The sequence below is a fragment of the Phocoena phocoena genome, chromosome 7, assembly GCF_963924675.1.
Source record: "Phocoena phocoena chromosome 7, mPhoPho1.1, whole genome shotgun sequence".
Lineage (NCBI taxonomy): Eukaryota > Metazoa > Chordata > Mammalia > Artiodactyla > Phocoenidae > Phocoena > Phocoena phocoena.
The window spans coordinates 64959984-64984794 of NC_089225.1; the positions used below are offsets into that span (position 1 = coordinate 64959984).

A 24811-nucleotide genomic window follows, 5' to 3' on the forward strand; every position below is an offset into this window, starting at 1 on the left:
TAGAGAAGTTTCTTTAACATTTTTTGTAAAGCTGGTGTGGTGGTGCTGAATTCTCTTAGCTTTTGCTTGTCTGTAAATGTTTTAATTTCTCCATCAAATCTGAATGAGATCCTTGCTGGGTTGAGTAATCTTGGTTGTAGTTTTTTCCCTTTCATCACTTTAAATGTGTCCTGCCACTCCCTTCTGGCTTGCAGAGTTTCTGCTGAAAGATCAGCTGTTAACCTTATGGGGATTCCCTTGTATGTTATTTGTTGCTTTTCCCTTGCTGCTTTTAGTATTTTTTCTTTGTATTTAATTTTTGATAGTTTGATTAATATGTGTCTTGGCATGTTTCTCCTTGGATTTATCCTGTATGGAACTCTCTGCACTTCCTGGAGTTGATTGACTATTTCCTTTCCCATGTTAGGGAAGTTTTCAAATATAATCTCTTCAAATATTTTCTCAGTCCCTTTCTTTTTCTCTTCTTCTGGGACCCCTATAATTTAAATATTGGTGCGTTCCATGTTGTCCCAGAGGTCTCTGAGATTGTCCTCAATTCTTTTCATTCTTTTTTCTTTATTCTGCTCTGCTGTAGTTATTTCCACTATTTTATCTTCCAGGTCACTTATCTGTTCTTCTGCCTCAGTTATTCTGCTATTGATTCCTTCTAGAGAATTTAAAATTTCATTTATTGTGTTGTTCATCATTGTTTGTTTGCTCTTTATTTCTTCTAGGTCCTTGTTAAATGTTTCTTGTAATTTCTCCATTCTGTTTCCAAGATTTTGGATCATCTTTTCTATCATTACTCTGAATTCTTTTCTAGGTAGACTGCCAATTGCCTGTTTATTTGTTTGGTCTGGTGGGTTTTTACCTTGCTCCTTCATCTGCTGAACATTTCTCTGTCTTCCCATTTTGCTTAACTTACTGTGCTTGTGGTCTCCTTTTTGCAGGCTGTACGTTCATAGTTTCTGTCATTTCAGGTGTCTGCCCCCAGTGGGTAAGGTTGGTTCAGTGGCTTGTGTAGGCTTCCTGGTGGAGGGGACTGGTGCCTGTGTTCTGGTGGGTGGGGCTGTATATTGTCTTTCTGGTGGGCAGGACTGTGTCCGGTGGTGTGTTTCGGGATGTCTGTGACCTTATTATGATTTTAGGCAGCCTCTCTGCTAATGGGTGGGGGGTCGTGTTCCTGTCTTGCTAGTTGTTTGGCATGTGGTGTCCAGCACTGGAGCTTGCTGGTCATTGGGTGGAGCTGGGTCTTAGTGTTGAGATGGAGATCTCTGGGAGAGCTCTTACTGATTGATATTACTGGGCCCCAGAGGTCTCTGGTGGTCCAGTATCCTGAACTTGGCTCTCCTACCTCAGAGGCTCAGGCCTGACACCAGGCTGGAGCACCAAGGCTTTGTCAGCCACATGGCTCAGAAGAAAAGGGAGAAAAAGAGAAAGAAAATAAATGCATAAATAAATAAAATAAAGTAATTAAAGTAAAAACATTTTTTAAAAGTATTAAAATAAAAAAGTAATTAAAAAAAAGAGAGCAACCAAAGCAATAAACAAATCTATGAATGGTAACAAGAAGTAAAAACTATACTAAGATAAACATAAAAATTAGGAACAAGTCAGTTGCAGGCAGCAAACCCCAAGGGTACAGCTGCTCCTGAAGTCCACCACCTCAATTTTGGGTTGATTCGTTGCCTCTTCAGGTATTCCCCAGACGCAGGGTACCTCAAGTTGATTGTGGGGATTTAATCTGCTGCTCCTGAGGCTGCTGGGAGAAATTTCCCTTTCTCTTCTTGTATGCACAGCTCCTGGGCTTCAGCTTTGATTTTCGCCACAGTGCTGCGTGTAGGTTGCCCTCAGGCTTCTGTTCCTGCTCAGACAGGACAGGGTTAAAGCAGGGGCTGATTAGGGGGCTCTTGCTCATTCAGGCCGGGGTAGGGGTGTGTTTGGGTAAGGTAGTTAGTGACAGAGGCCGTGACATTGCCACAGCCTGAGGCGCGCTGTGTGTTCTCCCAGGGAAGTTGTCCCTGGATCATGGGACCCTGGTAGTGGCGGGCTGCACAGGCTCCGGAGGGGGTGTGCGTAGTGACCTGTGCTTGCACACAGGTTTCTTGGTGGCTGCAGCAGCAGCGTTAGCATTTCATGCCCGTCTCTGGTGTCTGCTTTGATAGCTGCGGCTCATGCAGTTTCTGGAGCTCGTTTAGGCGGTGCTCTGAATCCCATCTCCTTGCACACACCATAACAATGGTCTTTTGCCCCTTAGGCAATTCCAGACTTTTTCCGTGCCTCCCTCCTGGCTAGCTGTGGCTCACTGGCCCCCTTCAGGCTGTGTTCATGCAGTCAACTGCAGTCCTCTCCCTGGGATCTGACCTCCCAAACCCGAGGCTCAGCTCCTAGCCCCCACCCACCCTGGCTGGTGAGCAGACAAGCCTCTCGGGCTGGTCTCCGCACCGATCTTCTGTGTGAGAACCTCTCCACTTTGCCCTCTGCATCCCTGTTGCTGCGTTCTTCTCCGTGGTTCTGAAGCTCCCCTCCCCCGCAGTCTCCACCAGTGAAGGGGCTTCCTAGTGTATGGAAACTTTTCCTCCTTTACAGCTCCCTCCCCAAGCTGAGGTCCCATCCCTATTCTTTTGTCTCTGTTTTTTCTTTTTTCTTTTGCCCTACCCAGGTACGTGGGGAGTTTCTTGCCTTTTGGGAGGTCTAAGGTCTTCTGCCAGCATTCAGTAGGTGTTCTGTAGGAGTTGTTCCACATGTAGGTGTATTTCTGATGTATTTGTGGGGAGGAAGGTGATCTCCATGTCTCACTCCTCTGTCATCTTGAAGGTCCACCTTTCATCTTATTTTTAATTAAAATTTTTTTTTTCTTGAGAAGTTCTTTATCTATCAGCTCTCTTCTCAGGTGGTATACCACTTATATGTACTGAACTAGAATCCTTATTTGTGTTAGCATATTATTAATGGGGTAAGTGTGATATTTAGATTATAGCAGTTTTTGGCTGCTTTTGTTGATGCCAGGAACTCAGAATTCTGTTAGCGTTCCCAGAAGGCGGATAAAGGACTAATTTATCTGTGAGGAATCTTTCCCTGACACTTCTTTTTCTGATCTGGCTTAGCTGTTCCTTGTATGTGCTCCTATAAAGCTCTCTCTGCTAGGTTCTTATCTTTCTCCATTACTGGGTTATGAGCCAAAGGGTAGAGATTCCTTCTGTATATCTTCATTGTTTACCTGTGACAGAGCTGGGTATAAAGGGACCTCAGTAAATGTTGGTTGACTGAACAGATTGATGGATATAAGTTGTGAGTTGAATGGTGGCCCCCAAAATGATATGTTCACATTCTAACTCCTGGAACCTTGAATATTGCTTATGTGGCCAAAACATGATTAAGTTAAGGATCTTGAGAGGGGTAGCTCTCAAGGACAGTTTAGTGAGTTAAGGAGAGAGGAAAAGAGGGGAAGACAATCCTGGTAATTACCTGGATGGGCCCTAAATCCAATCACAAGTGTTCTTAGAGGCACAGGGAAATTTGACACAAACAGGAAAGACACAGAGGAGAAGGTCACATGAAGTGAGGCATACTTTGGTGTTGTAGCCATAAGCCAAGGAACACTAAAACTTACCAGTGTCACCAGAAGCTACAGGGGCCAGCAATGAATTATTTCTTAGTGCCTTCAACAGGTGTTTGACTCTGCTGAAAACTTATTCTTGTACTTCTGGCCTCCAGAGCTGTGGGAGAATAAATTTCTATTGTTTTAAGCCACCCAGTTTGTGGTAGTGTGTCACAACAGACAGAGGAAACTCACGTATGTATATTGTGTTTTGAGGCAATGACATCCCAAAACCAAATGATGATTGGAATATTTGTATCCATCTTGGCATGGCATAGTTTTTCTTTGATAATATTGAGTCACCACTAGCCTTAATCTAGATTATATTGGTTTCTTATTACTGCTGAAACAAATTATCACAGATTATAGTGGCTTAAAACAACTCAAATTTATTATCTTGAAATTCTGGAAGCCAGAAGTTTGGAATGGGTTTCAGTGGGCTAAAATTATTATTAGGGCTTCATTCTTTTCTGGAGGCTCTAGGGGAGAATCTTGGGGTTTTTTCCTGTTTCCCAGCTTCTAGAAGCTGCCCTTATTTCTTGGCTCCTGGCTCCCTACCATCTTCAGTGCCTGCGATGGCTAGTTGAGTCTTTATTTCACATCATTCTTTTCCCTCCCCATTTATGGATCCTTGTGATTGTGTTGGGTTCACTGTGTTAATCCAGCATAATCTTCTTGTTTAAGATGAGATGATTAGCAATCTTAATTCCATAGCATCCTTAATTCTTCTTTACCATGTAATATAACATATTCACAGCTTCTGGGTATTAGGACATGGACATCTTTGGGGGACCATTTTCTGCCTACCAGATAAAGTTTTTAAAATTAGTCACCAAAATTTATTTAGTTTCATGCCAGACTAGCCATAGTGCCATTTATTGGTCTCTAATTTTGGTGGGATAGTATTTTATATTTTAGTCAAAAGAATAAATGCAGATTGTTTAAAAAAGTCAAATAGTACTTAAATACTTATAATGAAATGCAGCAGTCTTTAGCTTTATTCCTCACAACTAGCCAGTCCAGATCTTAGAGCTCTTCCTTTTGGAATTTACCTCCACTTAACTAAATGAGATGCTGTATTAGCTTTCTGTTAGCACTGTGACATATTACCATGAATTTAGTGGCTTAAAACAACTCAGATTTATTCTCTTATAGTTCTAGAAGTCAGAAGTCCAAAATCAATTTCACTGGGCTAAAGTCAGGTGTTGGTAAGACTGGTTTTCTGGAGGCCCTAGAGAGAATCCATTTCCCTGCTGTTTTTTGTTTTGTTTTTTTCCAGTTCCTAGTGGCTACCTATATTCTTTGGTTTGTGGCCCCTTCTTTCATCTTCAAAGTATATTGTATCACTCCAGTCTCTTTTCCATCATCATATCACCTCTCTTGTAAGGACAGTAGTGGATATCTTGGGGGTCCACCTGAATAATCCTGGTTAATCTTCCCATCTCAAGATCCTTAATCATAAATGCAAAATCTCTTTTGCTATATAAGGTAACATTCATAGGTTCCAGGGATTAGGATGTAGTCATCTTGGAGGGCCATTACTTAGCTGTATATGATTATACTGCTAATTCTTTTTTTTTTTGGTGTTTTTTTAAAAAAATTATTTATTTTTGGCTGCGTTGGGTCTTTGTTGCTGCACGTGGGCTTTCTCTAGTTGTGGTGATCGGGGGCAACTCTTCATTGTGGTGTGAAGTCTTCTCATTGCTGTGGCTTCTCTTGTTGCAGAGCACGGGCTCTAGGCACGTGAACTACAGTAGTTGTGGCACGTGGGCTCAGTAGTTGTGGCTCGCAGGCTCAGTAGTTGTGGCACATGGGCTTAGTGGCTCTGTGGCATGTGGGATCTTCCCAGACCAGGGCTCAAACCTGTGTCCCTTGCATTGGCAGGTGGATTCTTAACCACTGAGACACCAGGGAAGTCCTATTGCTAATTCTTTCTTTTCTTTTTTTTTTTTCTTGCAGTACGTGGGCCTCTCATTGTTGTGGCCTCTTCTGTTGCGGAGCACAGGCTCCGGACGCACAGGCTCAGCAGCCATGGCTCATAGGCCCAGCCGCTTCGCGGCATGCTTTCCCGGACCAGGGCACGAACCCATGTCCCCTGCATCGGCAGGTGGACTCTCAACCACTGTGTCACCAGGGAAGCCCTTTATTTTCATTTTTAGTGTTGCTATATTTATCTTAATGTAGGGGAGATAAGATATAATTATCTTTAATTACCTTATCTGAATATAATTAAAATATATCAAACTTTATTCCTTTGTCAGTGTATTATTATGATTATGTAAGCACTGTTTAGTTTTGCACCAAGTAGTATTATTATAATTTATTCTTCCTGTAAAATGTTAATTTTTTGTTAGTTAATAATTGTTTCTTTTTTCCATTTGTCTAATTTTTCTGTGTGCCATTTGCTCATATTTTAAGCAAATATTCTGCTGCTATGATACATATATATCTTTTTAAAAATGCTCATAGTTTCAAACACATCTTTGTTTTGTTTTAAACTGAGAACTTCTCATTCTCAGCTTCTTTTTTGGCTGTTTCCTATATCAGCATGATGTACAGCTATCATCTTAGGACTTGCCTTAGCAAGTTTCTAGAGTTGAGCTATTTTTCCTAGTTAACATGTTTTCTTCTTAGTTTATTTCCTAATTTTGGTGAAGAAATATATGAGTAGCTTTCTAAGAAAGCTTGCATGGGAAATTAAATTTAAGACCTTAAGTTTGAAAATCTTTTTATCTCCCTTAAAATGGATTGCTAGTTTAACCAAGTATAGAATTCTAGGTTGGAATTTTGGAGGCATTATTTCTTTGCCTTCTAGCTTCTAGTGTTCTGCAGAAGTCATTTGTAGTGATGATTCCTGAGTTGTTGTATGGGGATTGGTTTCAAAAAATTTAAGATCTCTGTAGGGTTAGTGTTTTCAGTTTTACAACTGTGCCTTGGTCTGGGACTTCCATTTATTTTTCTGGGGAATTGTGGATCCTTTAAATCAAGACACTTACCCTGAGTTCTGGGAAACTTCCCTGTATTTGATAATAGCTTTCCCTCTGTTTTGTCTGTTCCCTCTTTCTGGAATTTCTTCTGTTTGTGAGCACTGCAAAGATTTCTAAATTTCTACTTTTTCTCTGCGAGAGTGTGTTTTATATCTGTATTCTACTTTCTGAAAGATGTCCACAATCTCAATTTCCAACACATCTAATAATTTTTTATTTTATTTTAATTTCCAGTAACCTTTTTTTTGTTGTTGCTCTCTTAATGTACTTAAAATGTAGTATCCTTTTCTTGTTTCATGGGTAAAATAACTTATCAGTGAGGTTCATGTTGGTCTTTTATTTCTGCTCATATTGTCTGTTTCCTTTTAGTTCTTTTTTTTTTTTCCTCTCTTTTTGTTTTTTTCACCTCTTCTGCCTTTCTTGGTGAAATGAGGCACTAAAAAGCTACTTGGAATCCATGTGTGTATGTGTATTAACAATGGTAGGAAGGGGGACATTGGTGGAGAGAGGCTGTTTTGTCTCTTTTTGGGCTTCACTGTAGGAGGATTGGACAGTTAGGTAGATTTTTGTTTGGAAAAATCTCTGATTTTAGTATATATAGATCTTTCTCTTAAGTTTCCCAAAGAAGAATTCTGTAATATTCAGTCTTAATGTCTAAGCTGGTGTTCTGAATATAGAAAGGGAGAAGTCTTCTTTTCTTTTTTTTTAATTTAAAAATTTTTTTAAATTAAAAATGTTTAATCTTTATTGCAGTATAGTTGCTTTACAATATTGTGTTAGTTTCTGCTGTACAGCAAAGTGAATCACTTATACATATGTCCCCTCTTTTTTAGATTTCCTTCCCATTTAGGTCACCACAGAGCATTGAGTAGAGTTCCCTGTGTTATACAGTAGGTTCTCATTAGTTATCTATTTTATACATAGTAGTGTGTATATGTCAATCCCAATCTTCCAATTCATACCATTCTCCCCTTGGTAACCATAAGTTTGTTCTCTATATCTGTGACTCTATTTCTGCTTTGCAAATAAGTTCATCTGTACCACTTTTCTAGATTGTAAATGTAAGTGTAAGTGATATTATACAATATTTGTTTTTCTCTTTCTGACTTCACTCTGTATGACAATCTCTGGGTCCATCCACGTCTCCGTAAATGGCACTATTTCATTCCTTTTTATGGCTGTGTAATATTCTATTGTATATATGTACCACATCTTTTTTATCCATTCCTCTGTCAATGGGCATTTAGGTTGCTTCCATGTCTTGGCTATTGTAAATAGTGGTGCAAGGAACATTGGGGTGCATGCATCCTTTTGAATTCTGTTTTTCTCTGGATATATGCCTAAGGGTGGAATTGCTGGGTCATATGGTAACTCTAATTTTAGTTTTTTAAGGAACCTTCATACTTTTCTCCATGGTGGCTGTACCAGTTTACATTCCCACCAACAGTGTAGGAGGGTTCCCTTTTTTCCATACCCTAGAAGTCTTCTTTTCAATATGCAGATTTTTACTTATTCTTTTACATAGTTTTTCTCCACTGTGACTGGACCCACTGAGTCCTGAGCCACTGAGATTCCTTTTCCTCAGGGACTAAAACCTTGGTCTCTTGGTGGTGGAGTGGCTGGGTAAGATGAGGAAGGGCTTGCCATTTCATCCCGTATTATACACTCTTAAACTAGTTTTCCTTAATTTCAACGAGGAGCCTCTTTCACACCTTTCACAGTTTCTGTGTTCTCCAAAACCTGGGACTTTCTAGATTGACTGTCATTAGGTGTCTGACAGGGATTAGAGATGAATAAAGTGTTCAGTTCGCCATATTGTTTTGGTTATTGTTGTATTCATTGTTCAATATTATTCTGGGTACAAAGACTTTGTCAAACTGAAGAGTCTAAGGAAACAGTACCTACAAGATGGCTCTCTCTTCAGGTGCCAGCTGCAAGTTTGGGGGTCCCCAGGACCACCCTCACTTCAGACCTGCTGGCTGCAAATTCAAACTTTCCCAAGCCCACTCTAAGGTTGGATAATTCACTGGAAAGACTCAGGACCAACTGAAAGTGCTATACTTAAGGTTACAGTTTTATTATAGAGAAAGCAGACAAATTAGAACCACCTAAAGAAAGAGATGCATAGGCTGAAAACAAGAACTTCCATGGCATGTTACCCTCCTGGCATTGATATATGGCACTACACAGAGTATTGGCTAGTAGGGAGCTTACTGGAGCCTCCATGTCCTGAGTTTTCATTGGTGTTTCATTACATACAAATGACTGATTGAATCACTGATCAAGTGGCTAAACTCAGTCTCTATCCCTTCTGCCTAGAGGTGACCTTTTTTACAACATGGATGGTCTTCATGGTTGGTCTTTATGGCGTGACCTACCCTCACTAGGAGTCACCTTGTTATCATAAACTATCAGGTGCTCTTGAGGTTGAGGGGCCTGCCACAAGTAACGAAAACACTCCTGTCGCTGGGGAAATTCCTAGGGTTTAGAGGTTGTCTCCCAGGAACCTGATAAAGGCCAGACATCTCTCTGGGCTGAGGCCAAATTCTTTATTATACATTGTGCTACGTTGTTTCATGGTTAGAAGGTAACAACACTGCCAGGAACCTCTTTTTCTCCCAAGTTTCATATGCCATGTGTCTGTTTAAAATTCCTACTCTTTTAATCTCTTTTATTTTCATTTAGGTTAGTTGTCTATTTTGAAATAATTGAATGTGGTCTTCAATTGAAGACATTTTCATAAAGGGTAATAAGTTATTTTGCCCTCCATTTCAGTCTGATCTTAAGAAGACGGAGTAGTGATTTACAAAGGGAGACACATTACAGTTCAATTTGATGTGGTTTGCTAGGCACACTTTATTTTCATCTTATAAAGCATTGCATGTGAGTACCAGAAGTCTGATTGAAAGGAAGTAAAATCAGTGGAGCAATGAAATGTTAACAAGGTGGGGGGCAATTATGCTAAAGTTATGTAAATAGTTTTAGATTATGTATAAGTAATTATGTTTTTCAGAGTAGTTGACAGGGCAAAAATTAGATTGCTTATTCGTTTGAGACTTAATTTTGATTTGTTTTATTTTTAAAAGTCATAATTGTAGTCTCATTTTGAGATTTCCATTTAATTTCTTGCTTGAAGGTTATTACATAATGTAGCAGAACTAAATTGTACCTTCTTAATGGTAATGCAGAACATAAAAATTTTGAATTGGCTTTAGGTTTTATACTAGAATGCCTTTTACCATCTTTTTTGTGTTAAAGGCATGTCTTTGTAGTAAGAACTAAACTTATTTAAGCTTATCTTTTGCGTGCTTCTCTTTATTTCCTAAAATGGGGTAGTTGATAAGTTGGTTGATTAGCAGACATTTGTCAAAGTGGGGTGGTTCATTTTAAATCAGCCTCATTTTAGAAATGTTTTGTACCTATTAAATGCATCCGTGGTGATGAGGAAAAGAAGAATTGCTAGGAAAAAGAAAAATTGCTAGATGTATTATAGCATGTATGCAGTTTGACATTCTTTTCAGTTATTTACTTCGTATTGTCTCTTTTAAGCATGAACTCAATTTTAAAATTAGATAAATCTGTAAGACTGAGCCATGTAATGTACTAGGATTCCATGTCCTTCTTGTATATCTTTCTGTTTTCTCTAGAGTTAATAACTGTTACATACTTTCTTTTGCTTGATTACTATTGTAAAAATATTTGAATATTTGTTTCTTATTGCTAAATTCTTTTTTGCCTGGTTACTCAACAGCTGAATATAAGCAGTCAGTTTTGAGCATCTTTATTTTCTAGTAGGGTCTAGGATAGTGTTCTGAATTAAATAGATTCTTTAATAAGCCTAGTAGATCTGAGGTGATCTGAAATGTATTTTTATTTTCCCTTAAGGAAAGACTACATTAATGGGTTAAATTAGATTAATTCTGGTCTCTAAATTTGACTCCAGATGAAGTAAAGGGATTCAAGTTGTATGGCATAAAGCATTAAGAATTTTGAAATCTTTAGATGACCATATTTTTCCTCTTTAGTTAGAATCACATTGTTGCATTGTAGTTTTTGATTGATGCCTTTGGCTTTTAATTCTGTTGAGGGTATAGTTTCGGTTTACTACTGTTCGGAGGCAAGAGAATGGACATCATTCCTGGAAGTCTTTTATTTTAGGTTTGACTGAATATATTTGTGCTGTTGATGCAAAAGAATAATTGTACTAAGTGCATCATTTATAGTATTGAAGTTATATATTGTTAAAACAGTTAAAAAAAAAAACAGTTAACTTTTGTGAGTTCTTGTCTACCTAAAGTTTCATTTGATTCTTGGAGTAACATGTAAGTCTTCTGTCACAGGTTAATTTATGGATATAGTAAAGGGAAACTAACATTTAGTAGAGTTAATGAGATATAATTGACATTGTGTAAGTTTAAAGTATACAGTGTGTTGATTTGATACACACTGTGGTCATTTTGATATTACAAAATGACCAGTGTCTTAGCTGACATTTTTCATCATGTCACTTAATTACCATTTCTTTTTTTGTGGTGAGAACCTTTAGATCTACTCTCTTAGCAGCTTTTAAGTATATAATACAGTATTATTAGAGGTAATCACCATGCTGTACTTTAGATCCCCAGAACTTATTCATCTTATGACTGGACGTTTGTACCCTTTGAACAACAACTCCCCATATCCCCCAGCCTCCGGCCCCTGGTAGCCACAAGTCTACTCCTTCTGTGAGTTCTGCCATTTTTACATTCCACATATAAGTGAGGTGATAGAGTATTTGTCTTTCTCTGTCTGACTTCTTTCACTTATCATCATGAACATCATGCCCTCAACATCCATCCATACTGTAGGAAATGGCAGGACCTCCTTCTTTTTCATGGCTGAATAACATTCCATTGTATATACGTGCCACATCTTCTTATCCATTCATCTATTAATGGACCTTTAGATTGTATCCATATCTTGGCTCTTGTGAATAGTGCTATATTGAATATGGGAGTGCAGATGTCTGAGATCCTGTTTTCATTTTCTTTGGATATATGCTCAGAAGTTGGATTGCTGGATCATATGGTAGCTCTATTTTTAATGTTTTTGAGGAACCTCTATACTATTTTCCATAGTGTGTGCAACAACTTTATTGTCCCACCAACAGTGCACAAGGATTCCTTTTTCTCCAAATCCTCACCAACACTTATCTCTTTCTTTTTTTTTGATGATAGCTGTTGATGAGGTTATATCTCATTTTGGTTTTGATTTGCATTTTCCTGATGATTAGTGATATTGAGCACCTTTTTTGGGTACCTGTTGGCCATTTGTATGTCTTTGGAAAATGTGTATTTAGTACCTCTGCCCAATTTTTAATTGGATTGATTTTTTGTTTGTTTTTTGCTATTGAATTGTATGAGTTTCTTATATATTTTGAATATTAACCCTTATGTATATACATGTTCCTTTTCACCTTTCTCTTTATTATTTTTTTCCTGTAAGATTTTCTGTTTTCTAACATACTAGGTATTTACTTGTCTTTCTTCCACTAGAATTTAAGCTCTATTAGAGATTTTTCCCCCCTTTGGTCTAACTTGTTCATTACTGTATTTTTAATACCTAGAATAATGCTTGGTGTACATTTAAGTGCTGAAAAAATATTTCTCGTATGTGAATCATTATTACTACTCCAAAGATGAAATAGTCTCTGCTTCTCAGAAATGTGTGGTCTCAGTAGGACAGAGCCTCTGAGATAAAATGAACACGTAAAGTGTTTAGCTTGGCATGTTGGACGTGAAGTACTCATTAATTGGTAATTATTGTTGAAGAATAAGAAAAGAAAGAACAGAATCAGACATTTCAGATAGAAATGACCTCAATAAAAGAAAACTGCGTTCACATCTTAGGGACTAGGGTAGATACTGTTTAGGGGTATATTGAAAAAATAAGGTTGGAACTATATTGTGGAGAACAACCAAGACATTTGGATTTTGTTGGATTTTGTTTTGTGTGTAATGAGGAGTTACTGAATCTTTTTAAGGCAGAGGTGTCATAATGAAAGTGGTAGGTTTGGAATATGAAGTCCTTGAGGTTGACTGGAGATCCTTCTGCTGTAAGCTTAACTGGAAATTAATAAAACATTTAGCAAATTTATAATAAATAATAAAACATTTGCAAAACGATAAATTATGCTCAAATTTTAATGACTTCCTCTCAAATTGTGTGGTAGTATATAATTATCATTTGATTATAGTGTGTATTTTGAATTATTTATGGAATTGCCAACTTTTAATATACTTTCCCATTTAAAACTAAAGCTTTGATATTTTAAATCAAGATGTTTATATTGGTAACTAACTTACTAAATATACTAATATAGGGCAAAGTGTGTTTAGTCCAGCAAACATTGGTCAACCACGAAAGACAACATTATCTCCTGCCCAGTTGGATCCTTTTTATACTCAAGGAGATTCTTTGACATCTGAAGATCACTTTGATGACACTTGGGTGACTGTGTTCGGGTAAGGTTTCTAGATTATTTACTTAAAAAAAAAAAGCCCTAACATTTTCTAATGAGTATTATCAAACATAAAAAAACTAAAACAGTGGCACAGCAAACACCCATATGTACCGACCACCTAGATTCTGCAGTTGTTAACAGCTATATTTGTTTTATCTACTATTAATTCATCTTTTTTGTTGTTGGTATATTTCAGAGTAAGTTGCAGACATCAGTACATACCACCTTGACATTTTAGCATGTATTTAAGTAGTGTTTGATTTTTGTATTTTAAGTAATGTTTAAGTAATGTTTTATTTTTAATAGTTTTTCCATCATTTATCTGTATGCCTCTTCTCAGATTATCTTCTCTTGAGCACATTTGCTGGATATTGGAAGAGGGTTGGTTGTCCCTTTAGACTTAGGAAGCTCCTTTCTCTCTTTGTTGTGACTGTGTCTATGCTTATATTGGACTTAACCAGTTTTGAACTAACAGATTGAATTTCATTTGTATATATACGCATACTATGTCACAGGGTTGATACTTTCTAGCTACAGAATATTGAATATTAATAGAAATTGTGCATGACAGTCCTAGTTGAATGGAGTTTTAGATCTAATAAAGTACTTTAAAGCGTCTTAGAGATCATATTGCGTCATTTACATATGAAAAACCTGAGATATAGACAGATTAAGTGATTTACTCAGAGGCTTACATCTAGTTATTAGTAAAGCTTCATCGAAAACCCAGGTCTTTTATTTTCAGGCTGTGATTGTTTATACTGTACTACATAAGGTTGGTTTCTGACAGTGTGATGTCATACTGTTACTGGACCTTACTATATTTAGTTTTGGGGTTTAAAAAAATATAAAAACATATGAGCTCCTTGAAGGAAGAACAATGCCCAGTAAATAAATATTAGTGGACTTTATATATTCAATTTATTTAAAATTCAGAAGAATGTGTAAGAATATGGTGAAAAGTTTTCCTTCCCACTTTTTCCCCCAGTTAGTTTTTCTCCCTTGTAAGGCAGTAATTGCCACCTGTTTTTTGTGTAACCTTTCAGAGAGATTCTTTGTTACTGATTCTGTTTAGGTAATAAGCAGGGTCATTGCTTTCCCTTGTTCTCCAGAAAGGGCATGCTCAGCCATATGTCCATAGCAGTTGGGCTGACTGCTGCTGCTGCTTTTTTTTTCTTCCCTTTTATGTGTTTAAATTTTTGTATTCTCTTGTGAAGTAAGTGGCTGTATGTTTTTGAATGTGTCTGTCCACTCTCAAGTGTTTTTCAGGTTCAGTAGTAATGGTGTCATTTTTAAGATTCCTCAGTAATTAGATAAATTACTTGAAGTACTTCTGTTAACCCTTCATTTTTAAGATGTACACTTTCCCAGCTATTTATTTTCTGTTGGTTTTATGTTTCAGTAACCCTGCATATAAGTTTAATTGCAAGCACAGAAACATTTTCTTCTAAGGGATAAAATATTTTATTTTGATTATTTATAGGGAAGTACATCTAAAATACATTATATATCTTCTTCCTTTGATAATTTAACTTTTTCCTGCTGACTCAGGGTCATCATGAAATATCATTTATTGTTGTAGGGTGATTCTGTGACAGGATATTGGACTGCTTCTACTCAGAGTGGTCCTAGACTCTTGGAATTATGTTTTATTTCTCAAGTGCCTGCATCACTTGCAACCATTATTTCTCCCTTTCGTTTTAATTTTTTTTTAGTTCTGCTTTGTAGGCACCCTGACTCATTTGTTGTTTTCTTTGGGATTAGTAACCTTATATCCAAATTTACGTAACATAAAATAAATTTCCAGTCCTGAATGCAGTGAGTATTTTAGTCACATAGATTTTAACGTGTGGAGTTTCTCATTTATTTTTGTGACTTACATTTTTTCCTTTAGGGTTCTAATCCAAGCTCCAGATAACTGAAGTTACTGGTTAAGGAAACTCCAGATTTTCAAGCTGAAAATAGCTTTATTATTTGGACTATAAAAGTTATATCTCATTGTAATATTCAAAGCATACAGAACTTTATAAAGAAGAAAGTAAAAATCACTTAAAATTTTCCCATACAGAGATATGGCTATTAAAATTTTGGTAACAGTCCTTTTAATTGATTGTTAACCATTGATATTGGTTCTGACTGTATTTTTGTTTCAGGAATACATTTCTGAATTTTCAGGTAGTGCTCAATATATATTGATATGATTCTATATAATTTAAAGTTCTTTCCTCTTTAATAACCATAGTAGTATATCGCAACATTTCCCTTTCTCTCTCTCTCTCTCTCTCTCTCTCATGGATGTGCACACACACACACACACACCCATGTAAAATAAGTTATTTACAGAACTGTAACTTCATAGTACTTTTCTAAGGATTATGATAATGACAGTGAGAGTAGAAGGTGGAATTTGGGGCTGGAGAAAAGTGGCTGAGTCAAAATTAATTTTAACATAATTTGCTTTTGGGTGATGGGCAAATGAATAGATTTAGCTAATATAGGGGAAAATAGGATGTTCAGGGTCTCTTATTAATGTACTAGACAGTTAGGGGGAGTTTATTGTGAAACACTTGTAAGGTAATTTGCATTTGTATTATCGAAGTTGACTGTTCAGACAACTTTTTGTCCCCCCGCCAACCCCAGGTTTCCTCAAGCATCTGCTTCCTATATATTATTACAATTTGCACAGTATGGAAATATCTTAAAACATGTGGTAAGTCTTAATTCTTTTCATTTCAAGATTTAAGCTGAGGAAAGATAACCTGTGAATTGAGGGAAAACTGCTGCTGAATGTTGTGTTTTTTTTCCAAACTTAAAAATTTTTCTTTTTTTTTAAAGTTTTCATAGGATGTATCTATCTCTTGGAGTTTGGAAGGCTGGTAGTTGCATAGTGTTTGATAAAAAGGGATAAAGAGAGAAGATAAGCAAGAGAGTGAGAGTTTCAGGTTTCCCCCTTTTAAAAATAGTTCACAGTCTCTTAAAAAAGATCATGCCAAGTTTTCCAATTTGAGCTTGTTTTATTGGGGATAAAGGAAAAGGGAGATGTTTCTTAGAGTTCTTAGAGCTTTTTTAGCTTGCCAGTTATAAATAACAAATCTTTTTTCTATTACTAGAAATTGACTTAACTCCTATGCAAAATCAGATTGATGAATACAGTTTTTAAAAAATTTCATAGCAAGTGTTGATAAGACCTTTTTATAAGAAACATTATCTTTTGAGAATTACTTTGCTTTCAGAGAATATTTGTCACATATTCTTTATATAAGAGATTTGAGAACTATTGAAATGTATTGAAATAGTTTAATAGGATTTTTGTTGAATCCTAGTATACAGCTTTTTACAGGGCATCAAATAAAAAGTGGAAGCAGATTTATTTCATATGTTTTTGTTTTCTAATAGAACTCATTAAGTTTAAATTTTGTATACTTTGTATTTTAATTTAAGAGAAAACTTCATTTTTTGCAGATGTCTAACACAGGAAATTGGATGCATATTCGTTATCAATCTAAACTGCAGGCCCGGAAAGCTTTAAGCAAAGATGGGAGAATTTTTGGAGAGTCCATCATGATTGGTGTAAAACCATGTATAGATAAAGTAAGTTATTGCTGGTGTAAGGAAAGCAGTTTAATTTATATGTAGTGCACAAGTCTAAGTACTAACATTGGTGGTTATGTCACTTTGCTTCACTGTGCCTCTTATTTTATAAAATGTGATGGATGATGTTACAGCACTCTTTTTTGGTAAGTCAAAGATATTTAGTCACAAAACTTTAGAGGTAATACATGCCAACCCCTTCACTCTACAAATAAAGAGGCCAAGGAGACTTAGGTAACTTACCCAGAGTTGTTAAGGTGAAGCCTGCATTCTAGGTCTTTTAACTTTTAACTTTTAACCCATTCCCTTTTTTGTGCAAAGCAACTTCAAATTCTTTACCTCAAAGGAGTGGTGCTATTTCAGAATGAAATATTTCATAAGAATGGTAACTGAGGGTTAACTTCTAAAAGCTGAAGCTTTTTATTAGTCATTTCTACTTTAAAATATTTAAATATTATTATATATTTGTATACTGATAAAATAATCCTGGGCACAATTTAAACTTCGTGGCTTGTAAAATCATGATCATTCTTTAAGTAAATGTATGTGAACTTCTGCTACCTACCAGGCACTGTGCTTGGGACTTATGTATACACACTAGTGCATGAAGCAGACATGGCTCCTGTTATCATAATCTAGGATCACTGAGTAGTTGTGTAATTATTACGTTGTGCTGTAGCAGGTGTTTGCAGAGGCTAGAGGAAAATTTGGGGTTACTAAAAAGCACTGGACTTTGATGCCCCACACCCCTCAGTTTCCCTAAGAATTCTTTTTTTTTTTTCTTACTAATTTTCCGTAGTGTTTGTTAGGAGATTCTTACTCTTGAGAGTCTATAGTTTTCTTGAGGATATTTGAGGTCGTTCAAGTGAGATTTCTGGTTGAGCATTAGATCTCATATGCTAGCTGAGAAGCACATATTGTTTTCTCAACCCTAAAGTTATTTGAATGTTTAATTAGATTAAATAAAGTACGCTACTTTTAATGAAGTTTTCTTTGTAAGTAGGACATAATATGGATGATATGTATTATGTTAATAAACAGAGAAGTTCTTTGTCTTTATTTCTCTAGAGCGTGATGGAAAACAGTGACAGGTGTGCTTTATCATCTCCATCTGTTGCCTTTACACCACCAATCAAAACCTTAGGTACACCAACCCAACCTGGAAGTACTCCTAGGATTTCTACCATGAGACCTCTTGCTACAGCATACAAAGCTTCTACTAGTGACTATCAGGTATTTTAAAGATTGGATAAAAGAATATACTTTAAGGGCTGCAGTGCTTAGCATGTTTAACTTTTTCATTGGATTGATTTGTATGCCATTAAATATTTCCTACTGAAGTTGATTGGCTTGATGAAACCTATAAACTTTGCATTTTTAAATTTCCTATTTTAAAAATTAGAATTTTAGCCAGTTGGAAATTTATCTTGAGTTTTTAAAAAAATTCTTTGCCATTTAAAAAAACATTTTGAGAGTTAATTAGTTTAGTTTTCTCTAAGGTATGTTGCATACGTAAAAAGTTTCTCTTGTGGACGTCTCTGGCATGAGGGAATGTTAAATCCCTGTTAAACTGATAACTAAATTTGATGGTGTTGCAAATGAAGAACCTCAGATTGGAAGTAGCTTTGGTTATCAAAAGAAAACATTGACCAGTCCCCGTTTCAAAACTTCTTATTTCAAAAAAGTTTAAAGGGAAAGTTCATTATATTCATTGAAGAATGCTAGAAGTATTATGATTGTCTTTCCGTATGCTATTGTTGCCTGCTTAATTAGCCAGTAGTTGTGAACTTGCCTAGCTGCAGACACAGGTCCTGAGATAGCAAATAAAACACTTTAGTAGGGCAGTTTGACTTCCCTTGAAATTTGGGGATCATTCTAGAACTGGTTTAATTTTTCCCTTTAGTTTTTCTTAAACTAGTATTTTAAAGTTCTTATCTCTTTTAGCTTTTGTGTTGTTTGTTCAGTTTACTAATTTAAGGAGCAGATGTAATTTGCCTTGCCAAAGGAATACAATTTTGTTATTCTTAAAAGCATAAGGATGTTCCAAGCAAGCCTATATTTTAATTTTTAAATACACAATTTATTGTTGCAAATCCACTTTAGTGTTTGGCACTTTTAAATTAGCCATTAACTGAAGAATTGACTATGATACTAAAGAAACCATAACCTTACAATTGTGTGTGTTTTTTTTTAATAGGTTATTTCTGACAGACAAACGCCAAAAAAAGATGAAAGTCTTGTATCCAAAGCAATGGAATACATGTTTGGCTGGTAATACAGTAAGAGCTAAGAACTCAACTACAAAGGAGAAGGTTGCCACAATAAAACAGACTTAGCAGGGCACTGCTGGGTTTCCTTCGGTTAGTTATATAACCACTCTTGACAGTATCGAATAGCTGTCTCATACTTCCTTTAGAAGCCTTTTTCTTAAAGGATACAGCATATTTGTAGCTCGCACTTTAAATGATGCTTGAGATACATTTTAAAGAAACAAAAAATCCCTGTATATAAGATTTTGTGCTTTCTGTGATAGTGCATGCTTAAGTGCAAAACACTCACTGATTATTGTAAATTATGTAATTGAGTTTGTAGTGAGGCTTTGTAGTCTTCATGAGTTGGTGAGGTGAATTTCATGACGGGTAACTGTACAGCTGATTCTAACAAGACACAAAGATTATAATTAATTTGAATTATGGTCTTTTAATTTAGATGGTATTTAATATTTTAATTATCCTTGTTTATATTTGCCCTGTCATGAATTGTCATCTTTCAGTCTTGTAAAACCAACACAGCCTTTTAAAAAACCTACCGAAGTTTCTTGATAATAAACTTGTCGATTATTATTGAGCAGTTTTTGAAAGGGTGATTTATTAATTAGTACAAGAAGTTTGAAGTCTTTGCAGAAATAGAGAAAATATGTCATGAACCTCCATCCACCTGTAATCCAGCTTTAATAACCATATAACCATCACTATTTTCTTAATTTCTAATATCCAGTCCTTTTAAAAATTTCCCAGTTGTTTCCAAAATTTGTTAAATTTTATGTTTGGTTTGTGTGAGTCTCTGTTGAGACTAGGTCTACACGGTGTATTTGGTTTTGTCTTTGGAGTGTCTTGAAGTTTAAATTAGAGTTCCCCTGCTCTTCCCCACTGTTCGGTACACCATGATTTGTTGAAGGAACCATGTGAGTTGCCTACAGAGTGCACCACGGACTGAATTTGATCTAAACAAGAATAGCGTTCTTGCAAGAATAGCGTTCTTGTTTAACTAGTTCTGTCATTTGTCCCATATCCTAGAAGTTATATCTAGAGAAGGTTAATTAGATTCTGCAATCTCATTTTTTTTGAGCAAGAATACTTGATAGTAGTATGGTGTACTTTATGTCAAACGATGAGGCATTTAGTTCTGGTCGTCCCACTTTTAATGGTCCTCAGGTTGTTCATTGGGCATGTGGACAAAAGCCAAACACCATCATTGGAAAGTTCCCCATAAACTTTTTACATAATGTATTTAAAAGCATGCATTAATGATACTTGCCTGAATCAATTATTTCATTAAGATTTGCAAAATGAGGACTTTCCAAACCTATCATTCCTGTTGCATTTATTAGTTGGAATTCTTTCATATAGAAGAAACTTGTCGCATCCATCCATTAGGGCTATTTGGTTATCATGGAATACATTCATACCAGGATAGCAGGATAAATATTTAATTCGTTTCCTTTATCAGTTTTCAGAGTTATTTTTGGTGCTCTGGTGACCTCCACTGCTGTCCTGAATTAAAATTTTTTTTCCTTTGGTATCATTATGCACTTAATGGCTTTTTTTTTTTTCTTTTTTAAATTCACTGTTGCAGTCACTCGCAGTCATCACTCTTTTATTCAAATTATCCTCCTTATCCTCCTCATCAAGCTGGCACTTGTATGAAAAGGAGGTTTTAATTGACATGATATTTCACCATAACACATGTATCTAGGTAATCTGCATCTTTCTTTATCTTTAATACATATCTATAAAGAATAAAGTAACACATTGTATAGAAGGTTTTGATATCCTTTTTAAATCACAGCAAACTACCATTGAAGACTTGTTTAGTTCTCTGAGATGAAGTGAAACTAAGGAATATACTGGCATGGATGAAAATCCATTTATCATTACATTTGTAGAGTATTTTTCATCTGAAACTTTTAAAGTCTTTTCCACCTTAAAATAGGAGTATATTTTTTATCCTGTTTCTTTACATACAGAACTCAATTATTCAAGGTAGATCTGGATAGTTTTCCTATTAAACTGTTGGATTTGTATTTGAGTTATACACATTTTTGTAAAAGGGCTGTGGGTTTTATTTTAGAGAGGGCATTTTATTTCCGTAAACCTCTGTGGAGCATGAAGTTTGCTTTCTGGCTAAAAATATTTGTTTGCTATGTTTGGATTCGTTATTTTTACCCAGTATTGTATCTTACCTGTCTTTGTATCCATCACATCCTTTATTTAAAAAGAGCCAGGAAATACATAAATATATCAAACTAACACTTTGTATACCTCAGACTTATACAATGTTATATGTCAGTTGTATCTCAACTTAAAAAATACAATAAAACCAACAAAAATACAAAACAAAAGTAAAAGCCAGGAAAATCTGAGGAAACAAACTGCCACATTTTCCAGTACTATACAAAAACAGTAGAATCTGTGAAGCTGGAAAAGTTACCTTGAAACAAGCCTCATTTTAAAGTTCAGAAAAGCTGATTTCACACAAAAATAAGTAAGTAACATAAAACTGTAGTCATGGGACTTCCCTGTGGTGGCACAGTGGTTAGGAATCTGCCTGCCAGTGCAGGGGACACGGGTTTGAGCCCTGGTCTGGGAGGATCCCACGTGCCGCAGAGCAGCTAAGCCCATGTGCCACAACTACTGAGCCTGCACTCTAGAGCCTGTGAGCCACAACTACTGAGACCACATGTCACAACTACTGAAGCCCACGTGCCTAGAGCCTGTGCTCCGCAACAAGAGAAGCCACCGCAATGAGAAGCCCGTGCACCACAACCAAGAGTAGCCCCCGCTCGCCACAACTAGAGAAAGCCCACGTGCAGCAACAAAGACCAAATGCAGCCAAAACTAACTAAAAAAAAACAAAAAAAAGTATAGTCATGCAAAGTTGTTAAAAAAAAAAAGAGGATAACGAACAAAATTTCCCATAGACATTGAAAGCACACCAGAAAGGCATGCACATAAAATAGATCAAAATTATGACCTGTTATGTAAAAATAGGTTCTAAGATGTTTTGGAAATGCTGCAAAATATGAAAGGATACTAAAAATCAGAATTTGAAGAACTTGGGAAAATACTAGAAATAAAGGAAAAAAATTTAGAAATGAAGACTAAACGAGAATACACACAAAAGTAGATGAACAACAGATAATGCCTTTTGGAAATACAGTGCAAAAAAGGATGATGACTTTAGAAATCAGAAAGAAAAGGTATAGAAAGGATTTATAGAAAAGTGACATTTTAGAGATTAAAAAAATATAGTGAACAAAACTGTATGAAGAATACTTTGCTGAAAGAGAATATTTGGAGCTATATACTGGAAGAACATCTTGTCTACTAAGAATATTTTCCCAGATATAAACTGGGTTTGGCTATCTAGACAAACAGTGACTTAGAAAAGCAAGACTTAAATACAGTACTGTGCCAGGAGAAAATGATACATTTAAGATATTTGCGGGAAAAAAATGTGAGCAGATTTTATATCTAAGAAAACTGATCTTTTAAAAAATTGAGGTAGCAGTGGTTTATAATCTGTTTTATGTGTACAACGTTATAACTTGACTTCTGTGTACACTACAGCATGCTCACCACCAAAAGTCTAGTTTCCATGCAATTGACCCCATTTACACATTTCCCCTTCCCCCACCCCCCTTTCCCCTGTGGTAACCACCAGTCTGTTCTCTGCATCTACATGTTTTTTTTTTTTTTTTCGGTACGTGGGCCTCTCACTGTTGTGGCCTCTCCCGTTGCGGAGCACAGGCTCTGGACACGCAGGCTCAGCGGCCATGGCTCACGGGCCCAGCTGCTCCACGGCATGTGGGATCTTCCCGGACCGGGGCACGAACCTGTGTCCCCTGCATCAGCATGTGGACTCTCAACCACTGCGCCACCGGGGATGCCCTACATGTATGTTTTTGATGAAACTGATTTTTAAGTAAAAGTCATTGCTCAGACAGTATCAGTATGCAAGAATTCAGGAAGTTTCCTTTGAGCGCTTCCTGAGAAGTGGACTAGAGAATGTGCTCAGACAAGCTAAATAACTAGGAAGATGTTGACATAAAGTCTGCGGTGAGCATTAATTTTGACATCACATCACTAGACCAAAGTGCTGACCAGGTTTATTGCTTGAAGCTCAGCCCATTGGGTGGATTTTCCCCTCATCACTGTCATTCAAGTCCACTCTGAATCTAATATGGCAGCAGTCAGGTTTTGGCTTACAGCAACATATCAAGCCGATCTGTCTGAATCAAGCCTGGATTTTTTCCTCCTGTCAGCTGATGGTAGTGAACTCAAGTCATAGATTGTGAGTTGAGGGAGAGGTGTTCAGTGTCTTGGAGGTAAGTGACATGGGCTTCTGGGTCACCTTGTCATGAAACTTGGAGCCTGTGGACCTCATTGTGCCCCAATCTGAATGTGCCATAGGTTACTGTTATGCTGGCCCGGTCTCAGGGCTTTGTGGATCTGACAGTACCGAGCTTATGAGGGACAGCTCTGGTCATGTATTTCATATGCTCTGATGTAATTGATGATTAGGTGTTAAGTCACTTGTCCCAGTGCCCTCTCTCACTCTGGGCTCCACTAGAATCTTCTAAGTAATCTGAGAAATGGTTTGAAGCACTTTCTCATTGATATTGGGTTGTCTCCAAAATCCAGAAGCTTACCAAAAAGAGATTTACCAAGTGCTGTGTCTCTTTTTTAATGGTAGGAGGAGCAAGGTGCAACAATTTATCCTTTAGGAAGAGGTGTCTTAGCGTGCCCCAGACCACTGGACTCATAACGTCACCAATGTGGTAAACCTGAATTTTTGTGGTTTACCTTCTACCCTCTGGCATACATGTACCTTACCAGAATGTCCAGAGTATTTCCCACTTATTTCTTGCAGGTTCAATGAACATGATGCCATCAATGCAGTGGACCAGCACAATGTTCAAATGATCAAGAGTTCTCTGACTATATATTGTGACTGGCCTACTGTGAGACAGACATGGGCTAAGTTTCTGTCACCTGGCTTCCTTATGACCCCACTTTTAACAGGAACCATGAGAACATTTTGATTCATCATGTCAACTAAGACCCTGAATTTAACAGCCCTTGGAAATATCACTGTATTCCTCTTCTTCAGTGCACTCTGAAAAATGAGGAAGACTTGCTGTGGCATTGAAAATTACTTCCTCAGTTGGAGGTGGGAGAAACTAAAATACTTTCTGTATCTTATTGAGTTTTCCTTCTTTTCAGTGTCTTTCCTTTAAGTCTTTATTTCTTGTATTCAGTCTTGTGTGCCTTCTGGTTTAGTCTTCAGTTTGAAATGATTTTGCCTTTGGTTTTTGATTCTTTTCTGAATTCTGTACATCATTTTTAGGTTTCTAATTCTGATTTATGTTGTTATTTCATGCTTGTATCATTTTATTGATGTCCTTTAGCTCAGTTTGAAACAAGTTTATGGGTTTGATCTTTTTAGGCTTATGTCTTTCTGGCATGCTTCCATTGTCTCTAGGGATGTCATTCTTCTCTTTTTTTCTCATAATAACTTTGTATGGGATTTGACCTCACTACTTTGGTCTTACTCATTTTTATATGAAATGAGTTTTCCTGAAATTTAAGAAAGGGTAAGCTTTTAGGAAGCCTTGCTAACTTCACAGTGGTTCCTTTTGTGTGTATGTGTGCAGAGTTGTTGGATGATTTTGTAGATGAAGAACTATGGTTTTGTTACCAACTATATTTTTTGGCAATTAGAGTGAAGAAATGTAGAAATGTTTTTAGGAGATGAAGTTCTGCAAAGAAACTTGTTGGCTAAAAAGATAGTAATTTCTAGCTTGAAGGTTTGTGGTTAAATTCCCTCATTCCCTTCTGAAATGTTGTTTTGCCTTTTCTCCAAAATGTC

General features: G+C 36.6%; 1 protein-coding gene across 1 annotated transcript in view; it reads left to right on the forward strand.

The window, feature by feature from the left end:
• NUP35 (nucleoporin 35) overlaps positions 1 to 19501 on the forward strand; it is a 36348-nt gene extending 16847 nt beyond the window's left edge. Inside the window, exons 5-9 of the mRNA XM_065880435.1 lie at positions 12929 to 13070; positions 15710 to 15779; positions 16532 to 16660; positions 17729 to 17893; positions 18858 to 19501. Of these exons, the coding sequence (XP_065736507.1) occupies positions 12929 to 13070; positions 15710 to 15779; positions 16532 to 16660; positions 17729 to 17893; positions 18858 to 18935 (584 nt within the window). The 3' untranslated portion in view covers positions 18936 to 19501. The remainder of the gene's footprint in view (positions 1 to 12928; positions 13071 to 15709; positions 15780 to 16531; positions 16661 to 17728; positions 17894 to 18857) is intronic.
• The last annotated feature ends 5310 nt before the right edge of the window (positions 19502 to 24811 follow it).